This window comes from Cygnus atratus, chromosome 4, assembly GCF_013377495.2.
Source record: "Cygnus atratus isolate AKBS03 ecotype Queensland, Australia chromosome 4, CAtr_DNAZoo_HiC_assembly, whole genome shotgun sequence".
NCBI classification, from domain to species: Eukaryota; Metazoa; Chordata; class Aves; order Anseriformes; family Anatidae; genus Cygnus; species Cygnus atratus.
The window spans coordinates 3,144,552-3,166,064 of NC_066365.1; the positions used below are offsets into that span (position 1 = coordinate 3,144,552).

At 37.2% G+C, this 21,513-nt stretch overlaps 1 protein-coding gene across 2 annotated transcripts; it reads right to left on the reverse strand.

The window, feature by feature from the left end:
• Positions 1-1,884: 1,884 nt before the first annotated feature.
• On the reverse strand, positions 1,885-20,055 carry AP1AR (adaptor related protein complex 1 associated regulatory protein). 2 transcript variants are annotated; one of them, XM_035561031.2, is made up of 10 exons: positions 19,675-20,055; positions 15,373-15,421; positions 13,687-13,713; positions 12,836-12,861; positions 11,943-12,039; positions 11,108-11,206; positions 7,864-7,925; positions 6,666-6,739; positions 5,717-5,845; positions 1,885-4,284 (listed from the first exon to the last, which is right to left on the reverse strand). In XM_035561031.2, exons 1-10 carry the CDS (start codon positions 19,749-19,751, stop codon positions 4,019-4,021), a joined length of 906 nt encoding a protein of 301 aa, XP_035416924.1. In that variant the 5' UTR covers positions 19,752-20,055; the 3' UTR covers positions 1,885-4,018. The 2 variants fall into 2 exon arrangements, with proteins under 2 accessions (XP_035416924.1, XP_035417004.1); XM_035561111.2 differs by lacking the exon at positions 11,108-11,206 and having other exon boundaries at positions 19,675-20,026.
• Positions 20,056-21,513: the final 1,458 nt, after the last annotated feature.

Sequence of the window (21,513 nt, forward strand, 5' to 3'; positions counted from 1 at the left end):
CAATCAGCCACTCTTTGATAAATTAGCAGTAGTTTCCATAGAGGTCCCAGTATTAAAAAAAATAATCTAGAAATGTTATAGGAAAACAACTCATTAGCAAACCAAAAAGCACTGTATAAAAAATAAACATTTTGAAAATGAGCAGGTTCGGAAAATGATACATAGCCAGACGACTCTTATTGAGAAGCTAGTTGACCATGATTTTTTGAATTAATGGATGAAAATAAAAAATATTTAAGATCCATTTTCATAATATGCAGGCTCTATAGCATCATCTATAAGATCATCTATAACAGCTTTCATTGTAATGTAGCCAAGGGTCTATTTCATTTTAGAAGTTGGTGTAAAGTAAAACAACAATAATGTAAAAACCCATTTTCATTTAGGAAAGGCAGCTAAAAAACTTGTTCTTTAGTAAATACTCTCTCCAGAGTCTGATCCTTCAATTCACGATGATTCTTCCAACATTCTTTACAAATAATTTATTTGGGCATCACTTAATCCCCACGTTTTGGGCAAAAAGACCTGACCTAGCCTTCCATTAAATTGACTGCACAAGTGTCAGTTTTATCCTATTGACTTGAATCAAAGTTATAGTTGACATGCCGTCAATTAATAAGACGACCTCTAGATAAAACATCTCAGACATACCTAGATTACGAATAAGATTTACTTACAGTTCAGATTAAGTGGATTCCAAGTAGAAGACCTCATATTCTGAATATTAATAGAGTTACTCAGCTGTTTACAAAAATATGAAGGGGGTGGGGAATATATCTGGCAAGGGTTTTTTAATTAAAAAACACAGTATGATGTTTAGTTTTACTACTACTACTTTTAGGTTATATGCTCAAGCCTCTTGTTCCAGTTTGGTCAAGAAGGAAAAAGAAGTTATGCACCTACAATAGGATGCCAACATCAAAGTGTCTAGGAGGCTACATAAAGCTGCCAACTGAAGTCACACAGCAACAATATAACTTCCCCTTTACAGAATTTAGCTGATACCCCGAAGACACTTATTTTATCTTCCAGATGATCAGTGTGAATTCTCCTGTCTACCTCCTTGATTGCCACACACACCCCCCCCGCCTAGAAGTTGCCATTGGTCATATATTGTTAACTTAACTGGAAGAATTACATGCACTTAGGCAGCTAGCATTTTTTTGTAGTTTTCTGTAGTTTTTCACTTGGATCAGCTATCCCAGCATTCACAATTGTAGAATACTAGAAGACCGCTCTGAAACACTAACTTTATGCTTAATCAAGCAACTCTGAACAGACTGCCCAGATAATCATGTCAAATGATTTCACATTTGGTAATGGCACATTAGCATAGAAACATGCATAAGCAGGTGAACAACTTAATAAAAAAACCTCTTCCATGGCAGTAAATATTATAATTAAAACCAAACATAAAACCAAACCAACAACACTATTACCCATATACAGACAACCAGCAAAGACAATTAAAATGGTGTACTAAATAAGACAGAAACGAGAACAGGGAAGCTGCTTGCATTACTACACAAGCACGTTTATCTTTCCTTCCTTTGAAGCATCATGGCGCAGCTACTTCTTTCTCATAGCAGGGTTCCACACTCCAGGTTTCTCAAGTCCTCTATTACTGCAACTTGTCAGAGTTTCCTTTCCAAAGCAGCAGGTCTCAATGAAGGGCCGTTAAGGAATTCAGTGGTTAAAGACACAGCTAATTATTTGTTAAACCTTCCGTTGTTACCTGACACATAGATAATTTTAAAAGTGAAACAGGATCCTTCCTGGTGCAGAAATAATTTTGGGTAACACTTAGCAATTCACATTCACATACTGCTCTTACTGTGTATGACACAGTGGTCACAAAAACAGCAGAGGAAACATTGCAAAATATAAGACTGACTGAAAATTTTAATTAGTTTTAAGTTTGTACAGAGATATGTATTTTACAGTACTGTTGTGTTGTTTCACGTAAGCTGTTTACATCATTTTCAATTTCTTAAATTTCCACAAATACTGACCATAATTTCTTAAATCACTCAGTGGAATTCACTTAACTCTGAAAAGCAGAATGCTATTAACCATGGCTACAGAACATGCACAGAACAGACCTTCGGTTGGAATTACAGCTTTTTCCCCTCCCCCCCAAATGCTTGCTCATTCTACAAGCAAGACAGTCAGCTATAGTGTACTTCCTTGAAGCATGGTCAGGACAGGTCAATCTCATGTTCATTGATCAGGAAAATCAGTGATCACTGCAGGATAAGGTACAGTTTCAGTAGGATAAAAAAATGTGTTATTTACACATCAAGAGAGTTGCCTTCATTTCAGTAGGAATATAATATATGAGTAAACATCAGAAGTTACACAGTAGTAGCATATGCCAAACCAAAAATATACGTTTGATGTGTACAAATTTTTAAAACATATTACAGGCATTGCAAATGTAGATAATTACATTAAAATATTTTCAATGACATAGCTACAGTTTAAATTAAGAAACGGAATGTTATCAACAAAAGATTTATCTGTTCGTTAGTGTTGATATATACATATTTAACCCAAGTGTGTAATATTTTAAGTTTAATATTTTAAGTTGTCAAGAAGAGGACCACGTTGTAGCAATTCTAACATTATATATGATCTCATCAGATAATCTAAAACCATTACACAACTCCTACCAACAAATCCAGTTCTTCTAACAATGCAGCTGTTACTACTTAACACAGTATTCTGCTTTTATTCCACAACAGTGAAATAACACCCCCATCCCTGTTTTTTCAGGGAAAAAAACAAGATAGCTAGACAAAATAACACTAGTAGAATATGGCTATACTGAAACCTTGGGGAAAGCTTGAGATTTACAACTGTTTTGCACATTCTCTTCAGTGAGCTTTTTTTTTTTTAAAGTATAACTTACATAAAAACAAGGGGGAGACCACACAATACATTACACCAGATCTGCAGTAACTGAACACCTGCTTAAATTTCAGCCTCGCGTTATCAGTATTAACCATCCAGTTTTGAGGCACAGGAGAGCTAGAGCACTTAAATATACTACTTTGTAACTTGAAGGAAGATGTATATTTTTTTAAATGCAGTATAGAAGTTCAGACTCCCAGTTTGGTCTGAGAACGTTACTTTTCAACAGTTGTTCTTATCAAGTTGAATTACAAGTTGTCTGCAACGTAAAGAATTTTTAAAAACATGTAGTAACATTCTAATCTGCTGGGGAGAGGGGTGGGTGGGAAGTCAAAGCTTTGGTCCTCACAGTTCTCCACTAGATAATGGTTAAAGTTTCTGATTTAAAACACAGGATTTTGATTTTTTTTTCCTCTAGGCGCACACTGACTATGCCTGGCATATTATACAAGACAATAGCTTACCTAACCTAAGGATTTATACTATGTTTGTTGAGGTTCATTGTGCTTAGCATGAAATAATAATAAAAATATAAAAGAAATGGAAAGAAGACAACACAAGGCTAGAGAGAATAAGACAGAAAACTGCAATCCACCATGTGAGAAATTTGTTTTTACATCTGGCTAATTACACCCTCTAAATAGCTGAAGAACAAGTCAAAGAGCACATATTGGAAAAAAGGTATTTTAAAAATTATCTCTATATTCAAGTATTAGATAAATTATATAAGACTATTTCACAGATAAATGTTAGGCCAATGATGAATTTTAAAAACAAATCAGTAGAAACATCATCCAGGAAAAAAAGGCTAGTTAAAATATAGATATGTCAAGCTATGAAGCTTAAATTAGTGCAGACAATTTTATATTAAATCCAGATATCCTGAAATATGCACAATGGAATCATCCCAGTTTTCACAAAAGTTTAGAAGGTAGATGATAAAATTGCACTTAATTCTGAATTAATTCAGATAGCAAGTCATTCCCATTCCTTGCTGATCCATTTATAAGAAAGAGAAGGGAACAGTTTTATAAAAGAGCAATATGTTTTTGTACATTCTATTTCACTTTTAAACATTTGGTCATAAATGAGAGCCACAGTTTCACTATCTGTCCTGCTGATCGGAATCAGATATCCTTATATCTGATGCAGACAAATCTAATACAGGATTTACAAATCCAGCATATTCTGAATTGCCATTATCATCCATTGCAGCACTAACAAAGTCATTCTCCCACTCCAATCCATTCGAATCATCAGAGGCTGAAGCTGGATTACTTCCTGTCTTCTTGCTATTAAATTTTAGTGCTGCCCGGAGTATATCTTCTTCTGTTTTTGAGCGTTCTCTCACTGGAATCATTCTGTTCATGCCTGCAATTTAAGACATGTTTATGAGAAGGTCATAATTGAGGAGCATATCTTAAAGTTTGTGTTAACACATCATAGGAAACATTTAGAGACCCAGACTCAGTTAATTTCATTCCTGAGTATCACTTTTTTTCTTCATTCTTAAGTATCATATTCTTTTTTCTCCCCTGCTGTTGTTATTCACATTAAGTCAATAGTTTGCAATCAGCTTTGGCCCAAATAAATACAACAGCTAGTGACGCTGCTTTACAGAGTTGTGAGGAAGCCAGAAAACACTGTGAAACTACTTGATAGCAGTATTTACTTCTCCTATATATGAAGCAGCCTGCTGCCCTCCATTATGTGCACATGAATACTACTATGAATATTACTACTATTTATACTAGTATTTATATATTTATATATAAATACTATTTATATATTTACTATTTATACTACTATTTATACTAGTATTACTACTATTAAATATTACTACTGTGCTCAAACAACTTCAATCCACAATCCTATTACAGTACTACCATTAGAAGTGTAAAATGATTATACACTACCACTAGCAGTATGTAATCATGCCTAGTTCAGGATCCAGGCATTTCCTGTTAAGAACCCTCCTATTTGGGCAATAAGAGCTAATAGCTCTTGCCCACACTAGATGAAAAAAGCCAGGTATTCCTAGGAAAATTTGTGAAAGTTAAATCATTCTAGTTCAGAAGCCTGTTTTGACATTTTAGTGCTCTTGACAGTGCCAAATATTTGAATCATACACAAACTGTCAGAAAAACACAGCATATTAAAGCCAAAAAAAAGTTACGTGTTGGTTAAAAGAAAGCCTAGCTTATTTTTGGTGAGCTTTTCTAAGTCAGTGCCCCAGAATTTGGATAACTTTGTTTCAAAGACAGGGGCTTTTGCAGATTTACTAAAAAGAACAGGAAAGATCTACAACAATCAGCTGCAAGGATATTTGGGATGCTCACCTAGAGTGCAGACTTAAGAAAGTTTCCAGTAGAAGTTACAATAAAAGTAAGTTCTCTTAAACAAGCAAACGAAAAACCCAACCAACCAAAAAACACCCCAGGAAACATCTATAATGTTTTCTGAAATACTTCAAAGATGAGTGACCAAGTTCTGTACTTTGAAACAATGAAGAATGAACTGTTCCTGTTGCTACTAGCTCACAAGAGGGCAGCATTTCTTTACAGTTTTGTTGTGGGCTTACTCTACAAGCCAGTTGAATTTAATGGAAGAGAAAAAAGTTCACTGAAGGACCCAAAGAAAATTATTAGACAGATAACCACACTTATCAAAATAAGCAGTTTTCTAGCTAAAAATCATTTAAATTTTAAACCACCTTCCCTTTGTAAAATGGCAAATTTACAATCAAAATAGTGGCAACTGTCAGCATTTCTGACTTGTAAATTGAGAACGACAGAACATATACCTTCTTCATCTTCCCACTCTAAATCTAATGAAGTGCTGTTGTCATTTCCACTCATCGATTTTGTTTTGGTCATTAAGTCACAACTGCTCTCTGTGTTTGGCGTCAGCACGGTAGCATCAGATGAAAGTCCTATATGGAGGAAAAAGAGTTCATAAACATATTTGAATTTGAGATTTAACATGCAACACTAAACTTCCAAAGGAAGTTTTCATTGTACTTTATCTCCTTTAAACTTCATTTGAAAAAAGACTTCATTCATCACTTCAAGGAGCACACAGCAGCTTTTTAATAGTCATGAAGATATTACATGAGGACATTTAGTCACATTGCCTAATTAGAACCACAGAGGAATTCCATATGCAGTATGCCTGACTTGCGTAAAGACTTACAGACCATCAAACTTACAAATACAACAGTTAACAAAATTATTTTCCTATTAACTGCTAGTGGAACTTTCAAATTTAGGCAGCTAAACCTTCTGTCACACTTCATTAGAAAAAAGTTAACCATTAGTTTGATTCTAATTATTTTGCTAAGAAACAGTTAAAGAAAGCCACACACATACATTTGCATCTTTCAAAAACACTTGGGCTTTTACAAGAAAAGTTCACTGCATGGATGTTGCCTCCACAGAGAGAGTTGGAAAGCCTTAGTAACACAAAATCCATGCATGGAACTTGTTTGCTTGCAGAATTTGCCTTTGAGAAGTGGAATGGTTGTAGTCGTATTTGCTGTGTGTTTTGAGCCCTTGACACACGTGGGATTAAAGAGGAAAATAAGTTGCTGATTTTTTTTTTAATGTGTGTGCGTGTATGTGTGTATATATATATATATATATATATATATATAAAATACATATAAAAACAATGTTTATTTGGGGGGGGGGAATGATGGTGTTCCTCCTAGTCACTTAATATTTAAAGACATACACAAGAAAGGGAAGACTTACTGCTACTTCGAAAAGCTTCATACTGGAATTTTGAATTTCTTAAGAAAGAATCAAAATCTTCCTCTGCCACAGAGCTGTAAGAACAGTGCAAGTTTTGTTTTTAGATTTATAAATCTCTAAAAACACCATAAAAGAGATATTAATCCACATGTCCTGTTTGCACACCTTTAAAGAAACTTTTCATAGCCCAGTCCCTTCTATGCTACAAAGTGCACACGCCTTTTTTTTTTTTTTTAAACAAAATGATCCACAGGATGGCTTTCCATTTTTACCAATCACGTGCACCTGAGTTTGAACTTCTCCTCAATTTTCGGTAGTAATTTCAGCTAAAAATGAATTATCTTGATATCTGTCGTAAAACAACTCTTCCCTTCTCATTCTGTCATTAGGAATAATGCCTCATTAACTTTCCTATATTTTTTTAAAAATCTCTGTATTCATTTCTAAAATCCAGCTAGTTCCCACCCATTCATAAACCATTTTGACAGCTCCTTTCCTTACTGTACTTCCCTCCTCTAACTAAAAATCCCTTTTATTCCCCTTTCTCTTCCATTAAAAAGCAACTGTTTGACTACAGCTTCTTCTAAACTCAAACACCGTATCACAGTAAACATTTTTGTACTTTGTAAAGAGAACTAAAAGAATAATATTCATGAAGAAACAGGCAGAATACATAAGTCATTCCATTCCTGATTTGGTTAGTGTATACATATACTGAGCATTTCAAACAGGGTTCTGAACAATAAAAATATTTTGAAATTAACTGAGATCTTACATTTAAATATATTTTTAATATAAATACATTTAAATATATTTTTAATATAAATACTAGATTTTACGTATGCACATATATATCCACATGTGTATATACACACATATCCCTGTGATTCTGAGAGATATGATGTATAAATAGATGTGTGTTACTAGCTGGGAATAGGTTTGATTTTGTATGAATCAGCTGAATAACTACAGCGAAAGCCAGGGTGAATGCAATCAAACGTAAATATTTGCAGATTAATGGTAACCAACTTGCATTCAGTAATTACTTGGTGTGAACAAAACTGAAACAAATCAAAACAATTCTGACTTAGAAATGTTGTGTATGTAAGTTCTGAAAAACTTTTTTGTGAATGGGAGGTGAGAAACAGGAATAAAAACAGTCACAGGTCACAGCTATTATTAACATTCTATATCTTACCTTTGATAGTCTCCATTATTAACAGCATGTGCTCTCTGTGTTATCCTTTGCTGTCTACGTTGCTATTGAAAAAAGTAAATTGTTGAAAATGCTGAATGCAGTCACTCATGTGAATACACTCAGTAGCCATTCTCTTAACTGCAGCATTAGAAAGAGCATTGTCCTGGTCTTTGGAGAAGTCCAAGTATAACTAAAGACTGACTTTTATTCAAATAAAGATCATATTTTAAGATACTGAAGAGACTGTTATATGCAAGCAGTATTGCTTTTAATCTCTGAAATCTCTGCATTTAAAAGAGGGTAGTTTTGTGAATAAAACTATTTTGTTTTGTGCACAAATGATCAATAAGCATCAATTTGTCTAGAAACACATGAATACTGCTTCATTCACAATTGAATCTGTCCTCTTCTGTACCTTCTTCTCAAGCCACGTGTATTTTCAACACCCAACTAACACCTGGGTTATGTTTGATTTGTTTTGCTCTGTGTAGAAGAACGACAGCCTACCATTTTAAAAAGATCTTCCTAGAGGTCCTTTTACCCCTACATGAAGCAATACTGCCATCTCCTCTGGGTGTCTGTACCAGCTTCATTTATATTACTTAAAACTTTATTGCCTTGCTGGGCCAAAAGTATTAATTCCTCTACACTCTTAGTGCTTTCATGGTATCACTAGGGAGAAACAGTTAGAAAAATGCAAGATGCAAGCCAAAAAATGCATTCATTTTGTAGTCATAAGAGGAAGAATAGATGTCATGGAAGTAGGGTTCTACTGCTTCTCAAGTCTTTGGGTTTTAACAACTTAAGTTTCTTTTCCCTGCCTTGAAACAAAATAAGAGTGTAGAAACCGGGTACATCAACTATGAGGAAAGGTAAATCAGTTATGAAGTGGTACTTGCTCACCCTGACTACTGCAAAGACTAGGATAAAAATCAACAAGCTAGTTTTATAGAAAAACCTGACGTAACTAGCTACCATGTTTTATGAAAAATCTGTTCTCAGCCTTAATGGATCTGTCCCTGCAAAAGAAAGACGGGGTGTAAGTAAACCAGATTTTTTAGTGTCAGCTTTAAACTTCAACCAACAGTTGCTCTTAGCTGGGTAAACAGTCTTTTGAGATATTTGATCAGCTACTATTCTAAATTCCAGGACAACGATGGCTTTTTTTTATTGGCACTTTCCCTCGCAGGTATTAAAAAAAAAAAGTATCAGAATAAGCAGATTGAAACCAGTAAGGAAACGGGAAGCATAGAAGGATCAGAAATATCATGTAGCATTGGTGGTTACAGGTAGGAATACTTAAGACAAGCAGGGAGAAAGGGCCAGGAATTTGGCACCAACATAATTAGCAAGTCTGGAAATAAATCAATTACTGATATATGCCTTCTAAAATTCGTACACCCATATATCTTCCCACAAATTATCTACCCATTTTGCTGGATCACATACAAATACCTAGTGCTGTAATTTCCAGGATACATACATACATACATATATATATATATATAAAAAATTGCTGCTGTTACATTACTTGACAGTTAGTATGGCAACATCAGCAAGCCAAAATAGTTTTTACAGGGATGCCATATTTCCAATGAAAAACCCATTTTTTCATTTAATAGATTTTTGCCCACAAATAGAGAAGACACCAGTTATATATTCAAAATGGATTCTTGCTGATCTAGAAAGGGGTTAAGTGTTTATATATACACATATCTATATATCTATATAAAAGCTTCCTTAGAAATCCTTATAACCCTCATGGGGTTTTGCAGGGGATTATCTGTGAAGGGGGTAAGTGGTATTAATTTTACAAGAGATGAAAATTAAAGTCTCCATAAACACTTTCTGTTGTAGGTTCTGCCTAAAAGAGGTGCATATTAAAAAATACCAAGACAAGGAAAATAACATTTCTCACGCAGAATTTCTGCAGAGAAATTAAAGCCACAAGCATAAATCAAGCTACTTCTCCTGACTTTATATATACCAAAAGTGTTAGAAAAAGATAGAAACACGGGAAAGAGTCAGAAAGAATTAACCTCCCCACCCCAAATGGCAAGAGGATAGAAAGAGAAATCTAAAGTGAGACCTGAGCCATACTTAGTAATATCAATATTAGATGAAAACTGAGTCATCACTACCAGTCTGCAAATAGCAACCTTCAATTCATTCACTTCTGAATAGAGACAAAACACTCGAGTGAAAGATCTTGCCTGTATCTACTATAGATTTCAGTTTTTTTCCATAAGTTTAATTCTGAAAATTTAAAAGATTACTTTTAATTGAACAAAAATCCCATGTCTAGCAGACAGTTACCTTGAACATGCTACATTTTCAACCATACATGTTAAAACATGAACAGATAGTGAAGCTTTGAAAATGTTCTTTTTAACGTACACAGATTTCAGGTTGCCAGAAATGTGTGAGAACACATTTAATAGCTTATTAAGATACTGAAATATTAAATGCACTGTTATGTAATTCTTTGAACTGCAACATGAAAACACTGTAATAAGTGCTGTAAGGAAACAGAACAATAACTGTTTTCAGAAAATAGAATGTCAAAATATGGCTTTTGTTTTGCTTGACTAAGCTCCAAAAGCATAGATACCAGACATCTAAAGGTAGGCACAGTTATATACTCAATAAAGACTACTTATGACTGGACTTTGGCTACTACACATACAATCACAAACTGATAGAACAATTTAAGGGTGGAAGGGACCTCAGGAGGTCATCTAAGTCCAACCTCCTACTGAAAGCAGGGCTAACAGTGAATTCAGATGACTCAAACGCTTATATTCACGTTAGCACAAACCACAGAGACAGGGAACAATTAAGTGTAAATAAATATGTGCGTTCATTTTATAAACCTAAATGATGTCATGATGTGTGCTTAATTTCAGGATTTTTCGTTAGGAATCACCACAGATCTCTTTACATTAAAGATCAGTAATTTTTATATAATGTTAAGGAATCTGTTAAGCTAATTCTAGATTAAAAATCACAGATTTCATTCAAAAATTTATATTCGTTGTCATAAGCTGTTTCAAACAATTCTAATGATTTTCAGCTATCCCAATCAGATGTACTTTCAAATAACGTATTTCTTTCCTTACTGGAACTTACAAGCCACAGCAATTTCCTCATTACATTTCCTGAGATGTAAAGGATATTAGGAAAGTCTGCATACATAAAAACAGAAGAGAAGCTCTGATATATATTGGGGTCTTTTTCCCCTCACCTCCAAGAGCTTTTTCTGCTTTGCTGCCCTGGCTGCTTCACGTTGTGCAGCATATAAAGCCTCTTCTTCTATTCTTAACTTCTCCTCTTGTAAGGCTAACTGTATATAAACAAAATAGTAATGGTTAACAAAAGCAGAACCTATCTATCTTCCTATGAACAAAATTGTAAGTTTGATAAATCAAAAGAAGAACTACTAGAAAAGAAAAATAAAATAAAATTGATTCTAGTTAAAACATTTTTCTTTATTAACTGAATCTAACAGCTTCCCCCCACCAAACAACCCAAGAAATTTAGATAAAACATTATCCTATTGAATAATCATTACTAGTGAATTGCTGTAAATGCATGATTGCCTCTTATTATGAACTGCCCGGTGAAAGACTTCAAACTTCAGCTGCATATTTCAGTGCTATTTTATTCAAAATATTCTCATTTTCTGTTGCATTCCCCATCATATTCCATTAATTACAAGAAATTGTGTCTTTTCCTTAAGAAAAGCTCTGAAAAAATCTGAGCGCAAGAAAAGCTGAATGAAATATACTTCGCATTTTGCCTTTCATACAAAGAAAAGATGGTTCAAATTTAACAGATCTCAACAAGAGAGCCAGACTATTCATTTCATTCTTTAGCTGTGAAGTTATTAAAAAGAAGCAAAACTGTGATGCAAACTTGGTTGCACAGCAATCTCTCTGGGTATCTTGTTGACTAAAAAATGCCAAATGATAAACAAAAACCACATTATTCATGTGAATGAAATCTTGTGCTCATGGTTGATCTTAATTACTTAAAAAAGAAAAACTACCCACACCATACTAGCTACCATAGCTGCTTACCTCTGACTGAAGTTTCATATCAACAGCTCTTTGTTTTTCAGCAATGGAGTCATAATGCCTCTCTTTCAAGTCAGCAATTTCTTCATCAGTCAACGGTCTAAAAAGCATGACAGAAAAACAAAAAGACTAACCATTATTTACACATGACAACCATAAGTTGCAAAAGTAATTTAGACGTATTGAGTCTTTCTTGACTTGCCCTTTAAAGCAAAGTCAACAAGCTGTGCATTTGGCCCGCTACTCCTGAGCACAGAGTTCCAAAGTTCCAGTTTATTTGAGATAATGCTGTCCTGCCTTCCCCTTATAAGGCTTTTTTTTTTTTTTTTGCATTTTATAAACAAAATACCCTCAAAACATCTTTTGCTAACAGAACTACCAGAATAGAATAGTTAAACTGTCATGGCTGTGTAAATCTCACTTTTTCCTTATTTGTTCAGGTCCCCTAATTGTAATTTGTTCCCCTTTAACTTGTTGCCTAATTTTATGTATGTAACAAACAACATTAGAAGAGCATTATAGTAATATTATAATGTTTGCTATATTATTTTTCTGTGACAGCTGACAGGGAACAACATTTTGAGAATCAAAATTAAGTAATACAAAACATCTGGAATTAGGCAACCAAAGTATATAATTCAGTGATTTCATACATTTCCTATACAGCAGGCCTCTAAGTTTCTACTGCTTACATAAATATTACCATGATCACAAAAAAATAAATAAAAAAATCACTGAAGTTGCAGCCCAAATGCCTGTGTAATTTTAAAGGCAGCCCCAGGGAACAAGAATAAAGACTCTTTACAATGCACTCAAGAATGGATTTTGACAGGAAGTCTCAACAAATTTAATAGGAGAGCAGAGGGAAAGAGAGACCCTGAATCTCAATGTCTTACCTGTGACTGCTTCCTGGACTTTCCCCCTGTATATTTAAAAAAAGAAAAAACAAAACACTGAACTTTTGAGAATCTCATTAGTCAATCAATTTTAAGAGAGGAAAAAGTGCACAATATGAAATGAGTTTCTCCCACATACTGGTTTTTAAAACTGGGGAGAAAAAATCCCTCCCTTACACACTGTTTTAATTTGGAATTTCGAAAGATCTTTATCATGCAATCAACCAAAGTGGCTGACTAAGTAAAACAAGTAAGTGCTTCCAACTGAAAATAAATATTCCAGGTGTGTATTTCAGGAATCACACTACTAGCCTTCATGTTCTTAAATACAGAGCAGGGTATTGAAAATATGTTTCCCCCTACCATTATCAATCTATATTCAATTCATAGTGAAGTTTTAAGGCCAACTGGTATTATTCTGAAGCAATCTTCAGCCAGTTTACCCATAACTGTCAAGACAGTACTACTAAAACATTCCTTAGCAAAGCAACTCATGCCCATTTACATACTCAGAAAGCAATTGCTGAGTCATTTACAAGAGCTATACCAGAAGAAAATTCTCCTTCAAGGTTTTTTTTTGCTTATCTTTCTCTCTTGCTAATACCTTTAGTGCTCTCTTCCAAGAAGTGTTACCTCCTATTCTCCCCCCAGACAGATTTCTCTCAGCTTTTCATCTCTCCCAAAGCATTGAATATTCATTCCTAGAGCAAGCAAAACCCAAAGTAAAAAACTCCAGCAACTTAAATCTAAACAAGTGTACACAGCATGAAGTAGGAGGAAGATACGGATCTTGCAACCACAAGCCGACTGTACCGTACTAGCAGGTTTCACCTTACGATCCAAGTACCTACCTCATCACTTTCCACAAGGTTCTCAAACTGCAGAAAAGAAAGTAAACAATCTTTACAATCCAATATAATTAGTCACGAAACACCAGAGGTAAATATCATCCTTAACGTGATTGCAAAAATACTACTCCAAGGGTAATACAGGGACTGTAATGCTATTTGAAACCTCCTCCTTTCTGAGGAACTACTACTACATTTAGAGTAGGCCTTATCTTCTTATGAATATTTCTTTTTTCAAACTTTACATTCTCCTAAAACGAAGAGTCAAAAATTCACTACAATTTATGTGAGGGCCCTGATCAGAATGAAATTTGTTTGGCTTATACGATTGTTAATAATTCCACCTATCTGAAGCATTATAATACCAGCAGTGAAAGGAATGGTATGAGTATTAAATATACCACAATACACATTCAATTTAAAAAGTACACTATGTGAGAGGTATGATGCAAGTAACTTCCCCCTTGCATGGCAGCCGTGATGATCAGAAAGTATTTGAAGAAGTTTTTAATTTACAGAAAACATAAGGTTACTTTCTACACAGAATTCTAAAAACAAACAAAACACACACCCCAGCTTTGCACATAAGATACTAAAGGTCAATAAAACAATGTAATGTTTTATGGTAGGAAGACAAAAAAAACCAAACAGGTCTAGAACACCTTGCAGCATTCAAGCTGCATGAACTCATACAGCAGAAGTTGAACTATCACGTAACACAAAACAAAGCAAGTGAAAGTTCTCCATACTGTTTTTATGATAGTAATCATAAACGCAGTCAATATATCAAACATGGACAGTACCTACAGCAAGACTCCTTACTGACCTCTGTATTGACTAACTGCTGTAAGCAGAGTATGAGGAAGAACTTGAGGGGAAGACACAACCTTCTTTTCCCTATCATATCACTGCTGCAGGAACACTCTCACAACTGGAAACTGTGTGCTAAAAGCAGATTTCCCCCACTCTGTATTTGTCCCCTTTCTTGAAAACCAAAGCAGCAATTACTGTTATTCTCAGTAACAGGGACATCTGAAAGGTCTGGGACTTTCAGACCATAAGAAACACTAATGAAAGTAAACCAGGTTATTCTGAGAATCTCACATTATACAAATTAACCTTACATTACCCTTGGCAAAAAGGGGTGATATTCAGTAGCCAAGAAAGGAGCTATGTAGCGAACAAGATGGACTAGGGTGCATCTAATTATACAGCAACCTCAGCAGATTCTAGCTTTTTGTAGAATCAGAATCATGATCTCACAGTCAAGAACTAAATACCCTGCAGTTACCAGCAGAAAAGGAAAATTACTCCTAGCACAGCAGGGATGAAGGACACAATTGACAGACTTTGGAATGCTCTGGCCGTGAGTATCACGTGGGTACAGATTCTTTATGTCAGATCACAACAGATGGCTTTTCTTTACAAATGATAGATTTAAGCGAGATGATGTATTAACGTTCTGAGGTACCACAAGAACTACAAACTTGCCACCTAGTACAGCATCAATTCAATCTGGAATAACCTAGAATGTTTCAGTGTACCTAAACTGCAAATAAGCATTAAAGGCATTGCTAGAATTCAATTTCCACTTTTTCTTCCCCTAAAACAAACAAAAAACCCACCCAATCTCCTCTCCCCCCCCCCCCCCCCCAAAAAAAAAAGAGGGATGGAAGTGTAAGTACTCACCTCTATAGTGAAGTGTTCTCCTGTTGCACATGTTCTGAAATACTTTGATCTGTAAAAAAGAAGCCTAGAGTTACTCTACAAAATAGTCATCATTTCAATTCACAGCAGAAGAAAAACAAATTTGATACTTAATTTTAAATAGCTTGTGCAATACTTTAAATATAAAAAGAATATAGAATCTTCACTTACTAAACATGTTTACTTGTCAACCTGTGCTCTGCATTGCTATGAGAGCACAGGGGCAAAACATTTAAACTTCTTGTACAGAACTGGAGAAAACACAGACTCAAATGAGAGAAATCACTTATCAGCATGATGGACTTGACATTGACAGGCACTGAGCATGTCTGCAATACCTTTAATAACACTTGTCTTGAAAAAAATTATTACGGACAAATTTTGAAAGCCCTTCTGTCCATCATGGCACTTAAAAGTCTTCACGAGCATAGCATCTTGTACAATGTCAATGTTAAACAACGCATCCTATTTTGACAGCCTGATGCAGCTGGAAGGTTGACCTTCTACTTCCCCCATATCCATAGAAGCATGATCAACCATCTAAAGAACAACCAACAATCTGAGAAACGTGTCTACAAGGAGGTAAAGACAATACTTCCCAGCTAGAAAACCAGTTATTGAGAGTCTGGAATTTTATACAGGGAATCAGTCTCCTTCTTAGTCCTTAATCTATCTCAATGTTATCCTTTGTAAAAATAAATAAATGCCAATCCAGTATTGAGTTACCCGAATCTATTTTACCCAGTGAAAGAGGTTTGGCTGTCATCCAACAGTAAATTCAAAGTGGTGCTTCAGTAAAACATCCATTTCATCTAACTTTTGTAAAACCAGAGTTACCTGGTGCAATTCCTCACCGATACAAGGAATAAATCCAGGGCCTCAGGCATTTCTATACTTGTAGAATAGATTGTTCTGCACTTGCAATCAACACCTACTGCCACTTTACTGAAAGCAACACACTGGCCAAAGCCTGAACTACTTTAATCACATCATATTTCATCCCCATCCCATTTTCCTTTGGAGGTCAGTCAGAACATGCCTCTCCTAGCAAACTGCAACCTGCTTCAGCATGGACTCCCAGTCAACCTTTCCTTATATATAGGCCTGTACCTTGCAATGCAGACTTGGCCCTAAAGAACCACTTCCAGTTGATGCATTGCTATGAAACCTGCACTGAATGGCCACTTTAATTCATGCACTACATCTTCATTGTAACTGGGACATGTGGCATGAACACTTGAAATAATTTCACTCTTATTTCTATGTGTAACATTTTGGTGTGCAGGAGCCAGTACCATTAGGAATCTAATTTAGTAAGACTGTTACACAAAATTGTTTCAGGACCATGTATCTTCCAACAAAACTACACCTCCAGTTTACAGCATCAGGGCTAATGAAAACATGCTCGCTTATTTCAGACAGATGAGCTGCAGTCAGATTAGTTGCAAGAATTGCACAGTAAACTGATGGAAAACTAAGACAATGCAGCGTGAGCTTACTAAACACAGCTACAAATATACCAACAGTGGTGACACTTCAGGGAAGACCTAGGGTTCCTGCTACCTGCTGAACAGGGACTCAGTAACAGACATAATTCTACACAAGAGTTGGAGCCCTGAAATCCCAGAGTGACTGAGGACAGAAGTGGAGACATCAACTTTATCCCTACACACTCCAACTTCAACTGGAATAAAATATTAAAATGCTTACAGCTTTTGTTAGTCTCATTTAAGCTCCACTGTCTCTTTATTTTCTAGAACAGACTTTAGAAACACACAGGTTTTAAAAGGCACTAGGGAAAGCAATTCAGCTGGTAGGCCATGGGACCTACAGAGACTATCAGGTCAACCTTCAAGTTTTAAAGCAACTAGACTCTAAACCACTCCGTTTATATGCGCCTTATTCTCCTTTTATGCATAAAAACGTCACCAAAAAATAGCATTTCATGTATTAAAATCATGACATAAGCTAAAATTGTTTTTTTTTCCACACTAGTGGTGAAAGGGGTTGTTTTGATTTTGCTACACTTTGCTTTGTGATAACCACCCCCCCCCAATCTAAGCAAACAAATATACATGGTGTCTATGTTATTTATTCTTTTATTTACTTATTTTAGCTGTCTATTTGTAAGAATCCTTACGGTCGAACATTGGGACAAAGCGGCAATGACCTACTTTCTAATTATGGCTGCAGCTTGTAGTATTTTAAGCAAAACTATTTCAGCAGAAGCATAAGGACAGTCCCTAAAAATAATAAAAAGCTACCAACAGAAAGTTTGTTTTTACAGAAAGGTGAACTTGAAAGTTGTCTTCGGTATAGTTTATGTTTTATTTCTCTCTACATGTGCTCAACATGAACTCTAAAATCACTGCAACAACTAATACACAAATCCCCAAGTATTTGAACACAATTTAGAATCTTGCAGGTCTTGGAAACACTTGTTAAAACTATATTGTTAATTACTTAACTCAGAATTTACTTCTTACAGTTAAATCTTTGAGCATCGAAGAACAATGAATTTCCAGTTTCAGAGAAAAAATAAATCCGAGTGACTAAAATAATCACAATTAACTTGATAAGCTACATTATGCTGTTCAAGACGTAGCCAGATCTGCAGAATTTGGTAGCAGTCTAGCTTTTAAACTTAGGAAACTTACTATAACAAACATGTCACAGTTTTGTTTTTAATGCAATTCCCCGTCTCTCCCTCCACGCCCTTAAGGAGAACACCTGAATTGCTCAACACTCCAACACCATTCCATAAACTACCAGCCCAGGCAGAAAACAATGGTCTATTGAGACATACTCTGCTTGACTGCAAGAGATAGCACTGATGATCTTTTTCTCATAAGCTGATTACAAGCGTATGATATTCCAGTTTCAGAGTTTAAAAGAAAATCAAAACAGGAGGCCCTCCATTAGAAAAGTCTGTTTTCTGCACTACCGTTTCATTTTGCTGACACTTCTTAAAACCCTTCATTACAGGCAACACCTGAAGGAACATACGTAGTAGTTTAACATTATAGCAGCAGACAATAGTTTATTTCACTGCTAAGGAGAGTCTGATGTTGAACTAACAGAAGGAATATTTGCAGACCTGAGTAGCTAAGCCATCATGGCAAACCACCTTTTCTCTTGAGGGAATGCTCTTATGAATCCCCTGTGAATCCTTATGAATCCTTCATGAATCCTCCACAGCTTAAGACAATGTCATTTCTCTTAATTCTGTGCATGCGCATTCATATTTGTCACTGAGAAAGCCAAGCGGGCAGTAACCTGGTAGCCACGTGAAAGGCACCAAAACACACAGTCTGGTGAGAAAGTTGGCAACCTCAGTAAGAGTTTGTTGAAAACCAGCTGGAGAATACAAGGAAGTTGAGCGTGGCAGGAAGCTAACCAGTGATACTTCATGAATCAGATATGCACCCAAGCCAAACACTAGAGATGCTGCTGCAAGAAATGATGAACATACAAGAACAGCAAGCCAACAAGAAAATATCCCACCCCAAACTAATAGTATCATAAACATACAGAAAAAAATAAGGAAAAAAAGTATAGGCAATAATCACTTTAGAGCAGAGTGTAAGATACAAGATTGCAGCATATCTAGAAATTGCTGTTAAGCAAAGCCAATCCTGTGCCTTTGTGGACTCTGTCTCCTACCCAGTGCCTGGAAGTCAGCTGAAGGTAGCAGGGCAGGAAAACCAAACAGAACAAACAGAAAACAAATACAAACCCACCAAACGTCACAAACAAACCCATCAATTCCAAGGGTAAGCATGCTTTGCAATCACTACCCGTGAACGCTAGAAAAAGACTATTAGCCTATAACCATAGGATCACCAAAAAACCACGTGCAAAGCAAGAACCTATCAAGCACTATCTTTTCCTCAGGTTACAGGGCAAGAAACGGGTGGCTAAGCGACAATGCACAGGCACTTGAAACACCCTCGGTTATACCCAAGCAGGCATCCCCTCCACACACGCACCCGTCCAGGAACAGCCCTGGCTTTGCCCCCTTCCCCTGAGGGGCGACCCCAGGGGTTCCTGCAACAAAATGGGCGCCGGACTCGCGGGAGCTGCTCGGCAATAGCCGGCCTCCCGCTCGCCCCTCACCTCTCCCGGCACCCCCGGCTGTGCCCCAGGCCAGCGCCCGGCTGCGGGAACCGCAGCTGCCGGGGGAGGAAGAGGAGGAGGAGGAGGAAGAGGAGGAGGAGGAGCAGGGCGGAGCCGGGGCATCCCCGCCCCGGGGAGGGGAGAGGGGGAGCGGCGCTGCCCGCTTACCCTCCGCCTCGCTGGAGCCGGCCCGCTTCCCTCCGCAGGAGCGGCCCGCAGCACCACCGCGCCCAGCAGTTCCCCATCGCATCCTGGGATCTTCCTCTTTCTCCTCCTCCTCCTCCTCCTTTTCCTCCTCCTCCTCCTCCTCCTCCTCCCTGCGGGCCACCGGCGCCCCGCACCGATTCAAACGGCCCCAGCGGCCGCGCTGGCAGGGCGGCGGGGAAGGAACAAAGGGGCGGGCTGGGGGCGGTGAGGAGGAGGAGGTGGAGGAAGAGGAGGAGGAGGAGGAGGAAGGGGAGGAAGAAGAGGAGGAGGAGGAGGCGGGCGGAAGCGCCGCGCGGGCTGCGCAGAGGCCTACACCGCCCGCCCCACGTTGGCACCGCCCTCGGCGGCACCGTCCCGCCCCTCGGCGGGCCCCGAAAAGTGCTCGTTTTGCACCAAAAAGGGGAGGGGGTGAGGCGCTGTTACCTGTGGAAGCAGGCGGCTCGTCCCCAAAAGGTGTTCCCCTGCCTCGGAGGGGAGGAGGTAACGCCTCACGACCAGCTGCACCGTCACACACCACAAGTGCGACCCTTCTTTTTTCCTTTCCTCCTATTTTCATTTTGTCGTGAAGAGAAATATAACAAGCTGTGAAATCCTGCACCTTGGCACATGGTCACTACAGTGTGTACATAGTATGTCAATAAAAACTCCTGCATTAAAAACAAAAATGCAACCAAACAACAGCAAAAACTAACCCCCCCCCCAAAAAAAAAAAAAAAAAAAAAAAAAACCACCCACCCACTTCTGTAATTTCAATCTTGGAAAGATCACCAACCTGCCTCATCCCTAACTTCTCCCAGTTGGGTATGTCATTACGAAAAAAATGTTAATTGACCATGTAAAAGCCAGTATCTAACACAGGCTACCTTTATTTGTCTCACTGAGGTTTAGCTACAAGAACTGTGATGGATGGCTCTGGCAGAGACCACGGTGCCTGAACATTTCTGGCAAATGTAGAAAAAATCAGAACTGACACTGCATCGACATGCTCTAGGTGAACGTTTCTGAGAACTACAGTGAGACAAACAACATGTGGAGGGCACACTGCACATCCACGTGTTACTTGGTATAACAAGGTAAACGATATGTAAAAGAAATGCTATTGCTCCACACTGAAAGGGTCCAAAATCAACACTGACAGAAATCATATCAGTTGCACTCTGCTGCAAATACCATAAATGTCTACCTTACACAGTAGATATTTGAAAAATGAAACCTATCCAGTTATTTATTGGTTTAAATACAGGACTGTGCTCACTGTAAGATTGCCAGTTTAATTTCCAGGAAAAGCTCTTCTAGCCAGTGACTTTAAAACTCTTCTACACTTTTCTTATTAACCCAGTGGATGTCGTTTCCTGTGGTCATGGAAGACCAGAAGAGCTGATGGCAGTATGGATTTAAAAGAAAAATATTACAGGTCTCCAAAGGTTGGTATGAAAATGCATTGCCAGCAATCACACTTCTGAGGAGAGGAATTCATCTCAAGGCTCCTGTTGGCTATGAGCATCACAATACAAAAGAGAAAAAGGTTTCCCTCGAATTACTAAGAGTGAACTCAGTAAATGTCATTCAGATACCAACTGAGTGGCTGTCAAACATATCTGAAGCACTGGTACCATTCGATTTAGCAAGATACCTCACTTTCTCTTCACCACCTTCAGTTTGTCTGGCTCCACATTGTAGCACCACAGCAAAACACATCATGATAAGTGAACACTGAAGTTATATATACAAAAATTATGATCACCCAAAACAAACAAACAAAACCCAACAAAAAAAGTGACCTGTAACCACAAGAAATTG

Bases quoted from the DNA above. Each gene is read 5' to 3' on its own strand.
- AP1AR (XM_035561031.2), bottom strand. From the start codon at position 19,751: ATGGGGAACTGCTGGGCGCGGTGGTGCTGCGGGCCGCTCCTGCGGAGG. The intron at 13,714-15,372 runs GTGAGTACTTAC...TCTTTTCTGCAG, and splicing joins GAGAACACTTCACTATAGAG to TTTGAGAACCTTGTGGAAAG. The intron at 12,862-13,686 runs GTAGGTACTTGG...TTAAATATACAG, and splicing joins ACCTTGTGGAAAGTGATGAG to GGGGAAAGTCCAGGAAGCAG.